General features: G+C 43.3%; 1 protein-coding gene across 16 annotated transcripts in view; it reads left to right on the plus strand.

Moving 5' to 3' along the window:
- The window catches only part of BRSK2 (BR serine/threonine kinase 2), a 310,896-nt gene that overhangs the window by 191,608 nt on the left and 107,119 nt on the right, over positions 1-12,169 (plus strand). For all 16 annotated transcript variants that reach the window (XM_032111641.1, XM_032111643.1, XM_032111644.1 and 13 more), the window contains exon 3: positions 11,902-11,987. In XM_032111641.1, coding sequence (XP_031967532.1) covers positions 11,902-11,987 — 86 coding nt within the window. The remainder of the gene's footprint in view (positions 1-11,901; positions 11,988-12,169) is intronic.

Genomic DNA, 12,169 nt, shown 5'->3' on the forward strand with positions numbered 1-12,169 from the left:
ATAAGCTTTTCATGGGGTAAAAGGCTTTCTCCATTGGAAAGAAGGGAGCTAATTATATCTCCTATAAAGAGATGCAATTGGTTTTCCGTTCTGTAGAGAGAGGATGACATGAACAGCATCCCTTGCCTTTTCATTCCAAAATGCTGTTGTGACCGTAATGCTGAGTACTGGAAAACTCCCCGATTCACAGGTTGTTTTTCACATGTTCCAAACATCTGGGAACAAGGTTCAGCTGCCTGATAACGTGATCTCTTGCAGAAAACACTGAAAAGTTGGGGTGGGAGGGGGGTAGATCTAGCCCAGCTGTCCATTTCAAATATTGCTGGTTTCAAATTTAGCCTGCCATCTTCTCAGCAAATTGTGAGCACTTTTCAATCTGTACATATAAGTGTTTTCTTAAGTATTTGGCAAGAGCAAGGGAGTTTGAATTAGATTGTGAAAGCAGGATGCCTGTATATGTGCCAAAGCATCCCAAGGTGTACAGGCCTAAGGTGATATGATTTAAATTTCAATTTTCAAATTTTCATCTTTTTTTGGAATGCATTCTCTGCCACTTGCAGGAATAACTGGAATAAGCATGTCCATCCATGTCCATCATCTTCAGAGAATTAAGCTAATTTGCTAAACGTTGGAACTTTCCTGTTGCTTCTGCTATGTAATTTTTGAGTCATTAGCACTTTCTTTAGCGATGCATTGTCACCTGACGTACCAAAGCGTTGTATCCTGTCTTTGCTCTTCATCAAAAGCCAAACAGCTGTGAACTCTGTATTTGATGTGATGCACAGGACAGATACAAAGGAATGGGAAGAGGCTCAAATAATGGCACCTAAGTTGACTATTTTGAAGATGCACAACCACAACTTCTTCAGAAATAATAAAATACCACCTTCTCAAATTTAAAGTGCCTAATTTCATTGCTCTTCCTGATCTCTATGCAATCATGCTGTGTTGGTGGGTGCATCGGCACTGCAGTACAACACGTCATAAGAGTATAGGCTGTTTTGGAGTGACACGGGTAATTAAAGGGAGAAGATTTCCATACTGCAGAAGTGATTGTCACTATATGGAAAAGAGGACCTTTTGAGGGTAGGGAATATGTTTGGCTATGGTTTAATATGGTGAAGCTGAAGGATTCATCACTAGAACTCAGAAAGGCTCTGAAATACTGCAGGATCTGAGAAGTAATGTCTGAGGCACAGATTCATAAATAGAAAGGCAGGCCTCATCTTACAAAACCCATCTCTAGAGACCTAGAACTAAAAGATGGAATTTGCCCATCATTACTGCCTGGCTCTGGTCTCAATTAGTAGTAAGAGTCCCACGAACACTGAGATAAAGAGATAGGCCAATGCCAAGTACTTTTGAAAGTCTGACCTGACTGAATAATGTATTGGAAAAGATAATGAAGATGTGGAAAATTATTGTATTCAGCTCCAGAGTGTATGCTGGATATGGCCAGAGGTGTCTTAAGTCCTCATTTCCTAAGTAGGTTCAGACAATGTGGAGAAGGAATTATCCCTATCGCCTGTTTTGAGATGCTCGAGAAACTATCTTTACAATGTTGTTTGTAAACCTTGCTTGCCAAGAGGCTTCTTGATCCTGATATTGATGTTGATAGTGTGCAAGATGTCATCATCACCTCCAGCAATAAGGGACTGGTGTGTGATGAGAAGGATATGAGAAGAGCAGAGATAAAATAACTGAGAAACAAAATGTTCCTTCGTTGCTGTCTTTGATCTCTTAACTCCCAGCTGTGAGAGATCCTGGTTGCTGATGGCAGCAATCGACTAATTTTCTGCAGCTTCTGTTGCTTGTACAAAACAGAGGAAGATGTTGTCTTCACTGAGGGGAGTACAAGTCTTGCTGTAATGTCTTCTGTTGCAGGCTGAACCTGAGGACAGGCAGGGAGTGAGCACAGGCAGCCTCAAGACTGAGGCAAAATAGGCAATTTTATTTCCTCTTCTCTCTCTTTCTGCCTCTTGCTTTGTACTTCAATTTCTGCCTTATTAGTCATTCTTTTGAAGATTAAACCCCAATGGAAAGCTCCCAGACAGTGTTGCTGTCTTTGCTGTATCCCTGATGTGATGGAAGAAGTGACAGGCACCATGAACAAAGCTGTTGTGTCAGGGTTAGCCTCATCTTGAAAGCTTTTTCTCGACGCTGAGGTGCAGTAGGTGAGGGAGGGGAAAGTTTTACAACAGCCATTTTACTGTCCACCAGTAGTTTACTCCTGACCTGAGTAACTGAGGCTGAGGCCACTAATTTTGTCGTGTGAGTCACCAAAGAGCTGAGAGAACAGGCTTTGAGCTCATCTGCTGTTGGCTATGTCCAAACAGGTAGCCCACAGGTGAAGATAGGAAGAGGTTACTGCTGATTTCCCACATTGTTCAGCCCTGTTTTGCAAGGTGTGAAAAAACATGCTTGTGGTTGAGGTGGGTCTGCATGAAAAATTATAATCCCACATCCAGACCAGTGGGCAGGGATGGTTGGAACCGAAGCGCTGTTTCGTGTCATTACAGAGATACACCAGATATGGTCATGTCCCTAGAGAGACACACTCGGGGCAGAATTATGGACAAAGCAGACTGATTTCTTATCAAAGATAAGAATAAGTAGTTCTTGGGATCAGTGTCTCTAAGATGGAATGGACATGGAAGTGCTAACGTAGAGCTGGTGCACGTGAGGCAGGAGCTGCTATTTATGCTGCAGGATGATAGAAACCATTGCCGACCTGCTGGGGCAGAAGAACTGGGCTGGAGGGTTGCTTGGCCTCCCTGAGTACCCAGCCGCTGGCTCCACAGCTTGGCAGGAAGTTAGCTGTTGATGCCTCTGCCTGCAGCTGCCAGGCCTCCCCTTGAGGCTCCCTCTTTAGTGCAAAGCGAAGTGCAAACGTGAACTTTGTGAACATGTGTTGCCCTTTGCCTTTTCACAGTTCCTGGATGAGGTCCATGCTGCTGTTTGTCTGGGATAGTGTCCCTCTGGGAGGTGCAGTTGTGCTTCAACACTGTATTTTGGAAACAAAGGGGTGAGCTATGGGTTGGCTCAGGCTCTGCTTCTGTCACTGCCAGCTGTGAGGGACAACTGGGCTGGAGAATCCCTTCTCCACATCAGCTGTTAGTATCTCACTAAGTCTATTAATTCAGCCAAAATGAGATCCTAATAGACAAATACATACAAATATTTATCTAAAGAGTTAAGGGGCAACCAAAAGTGAATGACAGGAGAATATAGCAGAATAAAAAAATCATATTATCTGTTTTCCACCCTTTGAAATTAATCATGTTGTTAGGCTCGTTGTGGAGAAGGGCAAGGCAGGGATGGAGTCTGGCATTCTGCCTCCAATCTCTGCAGAGCTCCAGCTGTTCTGCCCTCTCCTGGAGCTTATTTCTTCTTAGGGAACCAGAGATGGCCATTAAGGAAAGAAGTAGAGAAGGGAATAGCAGCAATCCCATTGATTGCTTCTGGAAGAGTATTACAGAAAATGTAAAGGACATTTGTGTAAGACAATGCCAAAGAGCTAAACAAGGCCAGTGTGACTAATGGAGAAAAAGAGGAAGAGGGAGAAAGAGGCTAGCTGAGATGCATAGGAAATGGTAGAGAATTCATCCTTTGAAGCTTTTCCAAAACTCTGCTTTTAAATGACTCTTCCTATTGATGGTGGAGTCCCTCAAGGATCCGGTCCATAGTACTGTCAGCATCACTTCACTGTCTCAGTCCCATTCCTAGATGCTCTTGGGAACCCCTCTGCCTTATCATATCCTCAACCAATGCTCTCAGAAGCTCCACACTATATTTTTGGCAGAACATTTTGCTGTGCTGTGCTATACTGACTCCTTTATGCTTGCCCATATTTCCTTAATGGGATGCAGCATCTTCTGCATTCTCCACACATTCTTTGGCTCCAGCATTCCAGTGTTGTTTTTGGTATTGCCCATAATAAATCTGTGATGTCTCAAATAATACAAGAAGTTCTGCACCTATATTATTTGAAGCTGAATTCTCTTCACCCCTTAATTTTACAGCTTATTTCTCCTCTGTGTGGAGGGACTGTTTTTCTGTAGCTTAGCACAGCAGCCCACAAGACATTAAGTTTTCAGGGCTGTACCGTCTCTCTTCAGAAGAAGTAACTTCTGCTGGGGAAAGATTACTTATGAATTGCACTCCATTCCTTCACAGGGCCTTATACACCCCTGAAACAAGCCCAGCATACATTTGTATACAGGCTCCCCAGGGCAGTGGTCACAGCACCAAGCCTGACAGAGTTCAAGAAGCATTTGGACAATGTTCCCAGGCACATGGTGTGACTCCTGGGGTGTCCTGTGCAGGGCCAGGAGTTGCATTTGATGACCCTTGGGGGTCCCTTCCAACTCAGCTTTCTGTGATCCTTTGATTCTGTGCCTTGCTAGGGGGAACTAGACTTACAGCTCTACATTTGGGGTGAGCACTGGAGATGTGGCACAGCAAGGAGACCTGTTCACACAAGAGGGACCAAGTGTGCTGCTTTGGAGCAGTGGTTGCCAATGTTCACACAGACCTAGCTGTGGCTGCTGCATGGGGGTGGCGGGTTTCTCATAAATGCCAGGCTGGGTGCACGAGTTACAGAAAGCACAGTGGGCATTAACATTAAAAACCAGGATAAGGAGGGAAAAAGAAAGGCGAGTCAAAGATCAGGTTATTTCTCTTGTAGAGTGGCTGCAGGTTTGTGTCCTGTGTCCTGCACTACTCGGCGATGGCAGCCAGGATGTGGCACTCATTGAAGGTAACAGGAGGCACAGGGAGGCTGTTTGCCTTCCAGTGAATGGGGCCTTTCTGCTGACTGCTGGCAGAGACTTGTGTGTCAGTCACTCATTAGCTGTGTACCACCGGGCAGCAGATAATCTCAAGTGCTGAATGAATAAATCCACTCCTTGTCAGCTCCCATCAGTGTCTTTTGCATGAAGCCCTGATGCTTCTTAAAGCAGCATACGCTACAGATAAGTCAAAGTGCCATATTTACTCGGGAGCTGATGGCAGAGCCCTGAGGATCACGGCAGGTGTTAGCTACAGAGCTAAACCATGACGTTCTGGATAGGATTTTCCATGGCTAGATAACCTGTAGGATCTGTCCCTTCAAGACCTTGCAATCTATGTGTCAGGCCAGGCCGTGAATCTGTTGTGGAGATGCACCGACAACAGCAGAAAGGATTTCCAAGAAAATTAACGACAGTATCCCTCCAGCCAACTTAATACTCTCAGAGTTTATGCTAAATTTTGAAATTCAGTGGAGCTTTCAGAGTTGCAGTTTTGAAGGGACTTTGGAAAAAGACAAGTAGAAACTGACGTTTTGCTATAATACTAGTTTGTGGAAAGTAAATTTCCCTCCTAAAGCTTCATGGTATAGAAGTCTGCATATGCAAATTTTAAAATGAAATATGCATCTCACTTGCTTCTCACACATACCTATTTTAATTTTCATTTAGGGGGAAATAGCTTTGAGAAGCACACATGCAAACAAAAATTGTGGTGGGATGAGCCCATAATAGAGTCCTCAGTACAATAAGGAGTTGCTCAGCTTTCCAGTAATTTTCTGTTTGTTGTAAGTATTTTGTAAAGAATTGTCTAGCTGTCTGATTCTATGGAGATCTAAGTCTAGTTTTCCCCCTCATTTATCTGTTTTTTGTAAAATCTTCTTGTAATTGCTAATACTTAACAGAAAACCTGAATTTGTGTTAAAACATTTAATTAGTCAGAATTGTATAATAGAAGATTTCTTCCAGATACCACTTAATGATCATTAGAAGGTCTGATTCAAATCCCACTTAAGTCAGTTGATGTCTTTTGTTGACTTCAATACATTTTGAATCTGGCTCAATATATTCAGAAATGTGAGGTTAATGGCTAGGATAGCAGTAAGAAATACTCCCTATGGATGCACAACTTTCATGGCTCTTCATTTGCATTCATAATAGCCTACTGAATAAGTTTTGGATAAGGGTAATGAAAGGTCATTTTAAGCAAAAAGTCAGCCAAATTCAGAGCTGCAGCGGAAGATACTTTAATGTTTAATCATTTAAACCCTGATATTTTTTCCACTTCAACTCTATTTATGTTGCCGTAGAAATTGTGGATGTAACTGATACAATGCATGAGATGTTTTGGTATTGCTTAGATCTGGTAATGGCCTAATCTGTTTGGAGGAATGGTGTCCTATCACAGCAGCAATGACCCTACGGGGCATAATGGACCTACAGTTACTTGTTGTATAAAGCCATTTCTGCTTTAATGCTGTTCTCTTCTGATTTCAGGAGTAGCCTATTTCTGTGATTATGGGCAGGAGTGAACAGGTGACCTAGACAGTCTTCACCAAAGCCAGGCATTTTTCACCATTTTTAACTTTCAGTCCCACATAACATGAAAGCATAAGTATCAAATTAATAAAACCCAGGTGTTTTGCTTTGATATTTCTGTTATGGCAGGAACACAGACTTTTCAGAGAACCTAATATTAGTTTCTTCCTGTGAGATGCCTTTGGTTTTGCCACTTCAACTCAGTGAAATACCAGAGTGATTTACTCTGCTTTCTGTGCTCTCATCATGGAAATGCAAATTACTGCACAGCAGGCCAGACACTGGAGAAAGTAGGTGCTCTGGTACAAGGTTTCCAACCTGAGTTCTAGCCTGAGGAGTTGGATAAGCAGCCAAATCTCTGCATCCTTTGAAGTTCATTCTGAGTGTAGAGAATTCTGAATTCAGAAAAGGTCATGTCCTGGATGAGTTTCTTGTAACTGAGGGACAGCCATGAGTTCTGAAAAGTATTTCATTAGTTACCTCAAAGTAGGGACAACATTAGAGAGATCTTGATTGTCACAGGAAAACCTACTATGCCTACCCTCCCTGCACCATTTTGCTCTGTGAGTAGGGAAAACAGCACGACATGTTTGCATCCTGCAGGACTTTGCTGGCCTTCACCATTTCTGCAGCTCTGGAATTCCTTCTCAAGCCAGGGTTTAGAGCCATATGGGAGCTACTGATGTCAATGGAGAAAAGAGAGGGCTTTCTGCTGTGCTGCTGGTGAGCTTCAAAGCTTCCAGTCAGAAATGTCATCTGCTGTCCCCCAGCTTTTTGTGTGTAGTTGTTTTTTGAGAAACTGCTAGAAATTGTTGTTGTATAGTGCTTGCACAGGTTTGGTAGATAAAATGCATGGTAATGTGACACAGCTGTGTTCCGGTTTGGCCAAATTTAGAAATATATCCTCTGAGAGAAGGCACAACCACCCCTCCCCCACCAGGTTCCGGAAAAATAAATTTTCCTCGAAGGAAAGTGAAGGAGATAAAACTATTTATTTAAGAAACACACGGGAAAGGAAAATAATGTTAAATAATAAAATCTCTTGCTGTGGAGAAAAAACTTGGGAAAATGTCAGAGTCCTCCCTTTGGTCTCCTCGGAGCTGGGACTTGGTCCAGGGCCAGGCCCTCTGTGCTCAGTGGAAAGTCCTCCCGATGTGCTCTGAGGTTGAAGCAGTCCAGTAGAAAAGGGAGAAAATCCGAAATTCCAGGGAAGGAAAAACAAAGTTCAACTCTCAGTCTCTCTCTGGAGGAAAAGAAACTGAACAACTGGCCAAAAGCTGACTGGAAAACAGCAAGCTGGATGCTTCTTCTCTTCCCTGCCACAGCTGAAAAAAAAGTTGCTATCTCTATGTGACCTTGAACAAGCTGCAAACTGCTTTGGGAAAGTTTTGCTCAGTTTTTCCTTCCCCCTCTCAGGCTCAGTTTAAAGGCATAGAAAGGCACAATAATTAATTTCTGAGCATAGGGCAGCGATATGGCATACACATCAGAAAGTCACCCCAAGACAAGCTGTGAGCCTCATTTTTCAGGGAGCAAATTGGTCATGAGTGACCCAATAGCTACTGAGCAAAAGAATGCAAGAGAGAAGGAAACTTCCTTCTTCACTGAGACAAAATGCCAGGCTCCCTTGACCTGCTCTCCTTACCTTCTAAGTAAATTAACACCCTGTGTGCCCGAATTAAAAAGAAAGAGAGCAGAGCACTTGTTGCCAGTGAATATTTGCTGACAAGATGGACTTAAACCAGAGAGATGTGACTTCCTCTGGAGGAGAATGAGAGCAAAGTAGAGATGGAGGAGAGGGATGCAAAGTATTGCATGATTCCTCTAAGGGTGGCGTTGCCCCTGTGTTGCACTTTGTCATTAGCTGAATCACTGGAGCATCCTGTCAAATCAACCTCCTGCACAGATTTTTAGAACCTCTAATTGGCACCTGCACAGCACCTGCACAGCTACACATTACCAATGTGTCTCCTTTTGCCTCACACAGCCTTTCACAGCTGTTTCCCTCAGTTTCAAAGCACAGTCAGTACCCTACCATGGCATGAGGCAACCCTGGCTTTAGTTGGGACCCTGTGATGTGACCCGATGTTTGTGCAACAGAAAAGCTTTGCTTTATTCCTTTCTCTTTTAACCATTAGGCAAATGTTTCTCTATGTTTCCTGTTTATCACAGGCTCTGAGCCTCCCTAGACAGGCTATTCTGAGCTTGCCCTGCTTTCTGATAATTGCATGTGCATTAAAGCAAACACCCCTGCAGGGTTTCTCCTCTCCCCTGTCCTTGCCAGCTCAGAGCTGAACAGATTCCATGGCTTGCAAACACAGGGCTGCGCAAAAAAGGCATGCCAGGGGCTGGCAAAGCTCTGGGGAAGAAGGCAAAGCTGCATGCTATTTCAGACCTCTCTTATTTTGCCAGTGAGTTCAGATATCTCTTCTTTCCTGGTGACATGATGGCTGCTAGATCCTCCTGAGCTGTGCATCAGTGACATTGCTGTTGAGATCTACAGTCTGTGTCCAGCCCGTATCAATTACTGGCTTCATTGTAGGGATCTAAAAAATGGACAGGATCCAGGAGAGTCACCCATCAGTAATGACTGCAGTTGTAATTCTGGGGTGGTGGTCTGTTGCATGTTTCTGTGAACTCTTGATTTTCTTCCTAAGGAAAAAGAGGTGGGACACTGCTATGAGATTTTTTTGAGGATGGTCTTTATCAGACTGCTGTCTAGAGAACTGGGAGTCTCTAGATCCTAAAGTAATACAACCATTAGTGTCTTGTGCCTCTATGTGGGGCAAAGTCCTGGACTACAAGAAGTACAGTAATGACACTTTTCCTCCCTAAATGCCCTTTCACTGAAGGATTATACAAAGTCTTACTTGAGATGAGTAGATCAGTTTTGTCCTTGGTTTACAGATAGAAGAGGTAGCAGACTGTGGAAAGCTGACTGGCGCAGACAACACACTACTGAACTGACCACACTGCAGTGAAATGCCAGGCACATCAAGACAGATGCTCTCTACATACCTTGGTTGAAATTGAGACCTCCAAAACTGTATTTCCTCTTAGGATATAGTTCCCAAGAATTTAAAAATATGCATAGAACCTCCTACAGTCACACACCTCAAATGAGGAAAGAAAAGCAACTCAGGTTAATTCTTTTTAGTTGGTTCCTAGAGTAAATCTGTAGGTCATAAGTAGGTATTTCCTTTCTGCTCTGATTGTCTGTTACCAAACATAGGCCACGCAGTGCTGTAGCTGAATTCCCTTCTCCAAGTGGTAGTCATAAGTCACTGCCTCTTCTGATGCTTTAGGACAATAACCAAGCAGGACCCTGACTGGATGCTGCCATCCATCACTCACTTGGTCTGAACTTAGGTTGCCACTGAACCAACCAAGGCGTTTCTCAGAAGTGAGTCACCAATGCTGTTAGACAGCCCATCACCAGGGAATTTTATCTTTCATAGGCAGGATATCCCCAGGAGGAAGACTGGGGTTGGATTAATCTTGTCATAGGTAGTGCAATGGTCACATTCCCCATGGAACACCTGTTCTTCCCCATCCAAAAGGAGCTTCATTGGAGTTGCAGTTTCTGAGCAGCTCCAGTACATGTTGCTGATGGTGAATCTCAGTACTATTGGAAGAGTGTTATGATAGTGGGTGCTTCTTCTGTTTTGTTTTTCCTCGTTTTTGAAGCAAATCCAACTTTTATCAATTATAGGGCTGAACAAGCCCTCTGCAAATCTCAGTGCATATCTTGTAAGAGAGAAGAGTAACAGGTCTTTTTGAAGAGGAGGCAAAAATGGAATAAACTAGCTACCCCCTGGGTTTGTGCTGAAATAGCTGTACAGTTGAAATCTACCCAGCTTTTGTTTCCTGTTTGTGCAAGTGGCTTTCATCAGAGTGCTGGTCATGAGTAAGTTAACACCCACAGAGCTGTCACCATCAAGCACTGTGTATCACTGAATTCCTAGCAGTTCTGGCAGTGCTGAAGTGCATATATACATGTTTAAATGCATTCCCCACTTCTCTGAAGGAGCTATTTCCAGAGATCCCAAGTGTGGAAGTGGAATCTCTCAGATGACTTTTGACTCTGCAGAGAGGAATAAGTGTCTTTGAAAGACTGAGATTGGCACATGTACAAATACACTTTCCTCCATTCTGGTATGTGAGGAAGGCTAAGGACGATGTAGTGCAAAAGTTGCTTTTACTGTTTTTATGTGGTGGTGCTGTAGAGGAAGAGAGATCTGGGGTGATAACCAACATGCTGGGAAATCCTCCTCTGCGCAGTGCTGCAAACTACCACTTTCTAATTTCCTGAAGAGTATCTTCCTGGCATTCAGGTAAAGTTGTCTGTGTTCAGGCTTAGCAGAGGATGTTCTCTCAGGAAGTTAAAGGACATTGAGAACTAAAAGTGTACTGGGCAAGTTCCTAATTACTCATCTGATCCCTGCAGGGGAGACATTAAGGGATGGTTTTGTGGTTTGTTCGTGGTTTGTTTGTCAGTATAGCAGCTCCAGGAAAATCAGTTATTTAAAGGACTGGAAAAAACCCTACCTAGTTGTCCTTGTTTGCTTCTTTAGGTCTTTTTCCTGCCTTTGTGGATTCCTAGAAATTTGTCACGCCCGACTGTGCAATGCTTAGACTGCGTCTTGTTGCAGAGTTTATTTCACTTATCCGCAGTCTCCACAGTGCTACATTAACTCCCCTCGACTTAGCCTAGGTCAAATCAGAGCAGTTACAGTGTGGTTTCGAGCAGCAGAGCAATTTTGCTAACAGCTGAGGAATTGCACTGACTCCATCCCTAATGAATACCCTTAGTGGTCACGATAGGAATTTTGGGTGATAACAGGCCTTACACTAATTACAGGGACTTAGTCACAACTTGTTAACTCAGCGTTGAAAACATGCTCTTGGAAGTAGCCATCCTTGGGCAGACTGGGAATTGAGGGAAAACACAGTCTTGTGCTTAAGGCTCTGAACGCCGCATCTCCAGTAATCTGCTTTAATTTCTTGTTGTGCCTTGTGCTTCTTATGTCACTTCTTATATTTCTTTCCCTTTCTGCCCCTCAGTTCTGCAGCTATAAAATCACACTGCTCTATGTCTTCTCCCCTGCATGCATGGCAAGTTCTTCAGGATGGGGATTTTCTAACATTAACTGAGTATGCAGTTCATAGTGCAGCCACACCTGTGGCTGTGGGAGGTCAGGAGAGCCCTATGTGACATCTTAGAGTTTCTGTACTTTGAGAACATGTCACTGGCTTTGGATTGTGAGGCAGGAACAGCCTTGAATGCTCATATAACTCCCACAGCTAATTTTCTTTGGTAGATTTGGGACTTTTCTTTCAACCTTGAAATTTTGTGGGTTTTTGGTTCCGCAGGGCAGGGAGTGCTGAGGCTGAATAAATTGAATTTTTCTTATATTATGTAAGCAGTAAATAAGCTACATTGTTACAATTTTCTGTATCCTCTGCATATGAAGAGGAGTGGAAAATGGATAAATGGGAAGAAAATGTGTGACAATATCTAATGTATTCTAAGACCAAGCTTCTAATCTTCTCTGTTTCTTTTCGTTTCTTCCAGGTGGAGCGGGAAATAGCCATCCTGAAGTTGATAGAACATCCCCACGTTTTAAAGCTGCATGATGTTTACGAAAATAAAAAATATTTGTAGGTATTACTGGCTTTTGCCAGACAAAGGGGAAGGGAAGGAGAAAGAAAGGGAGGGAGGGAGGGAGATTGGGGTTTTGGAACTTGGTAACATTTCTGAAAGAATGGAACAGGTGTGTTTTTACCCTCTGCTGATGTCTGTGTGGCATTTGGTATGTGGATGAGGAATGAACACTCATTAT

The sequence above is a fragment of the Corvus moneduloides genome, chromosome 6 (genome assembly GCF_009650955.1).
Source record: "Corvus moneduloides isolate bCorMon1 chromosome 6, bCorMon1.pri, whole genome shotgun sequence".
NCBI lineage: Eukaryota > Metazoa > Chordata > Aves > Passeriformes > Corvidae > Corvus > Corvus moneduloides.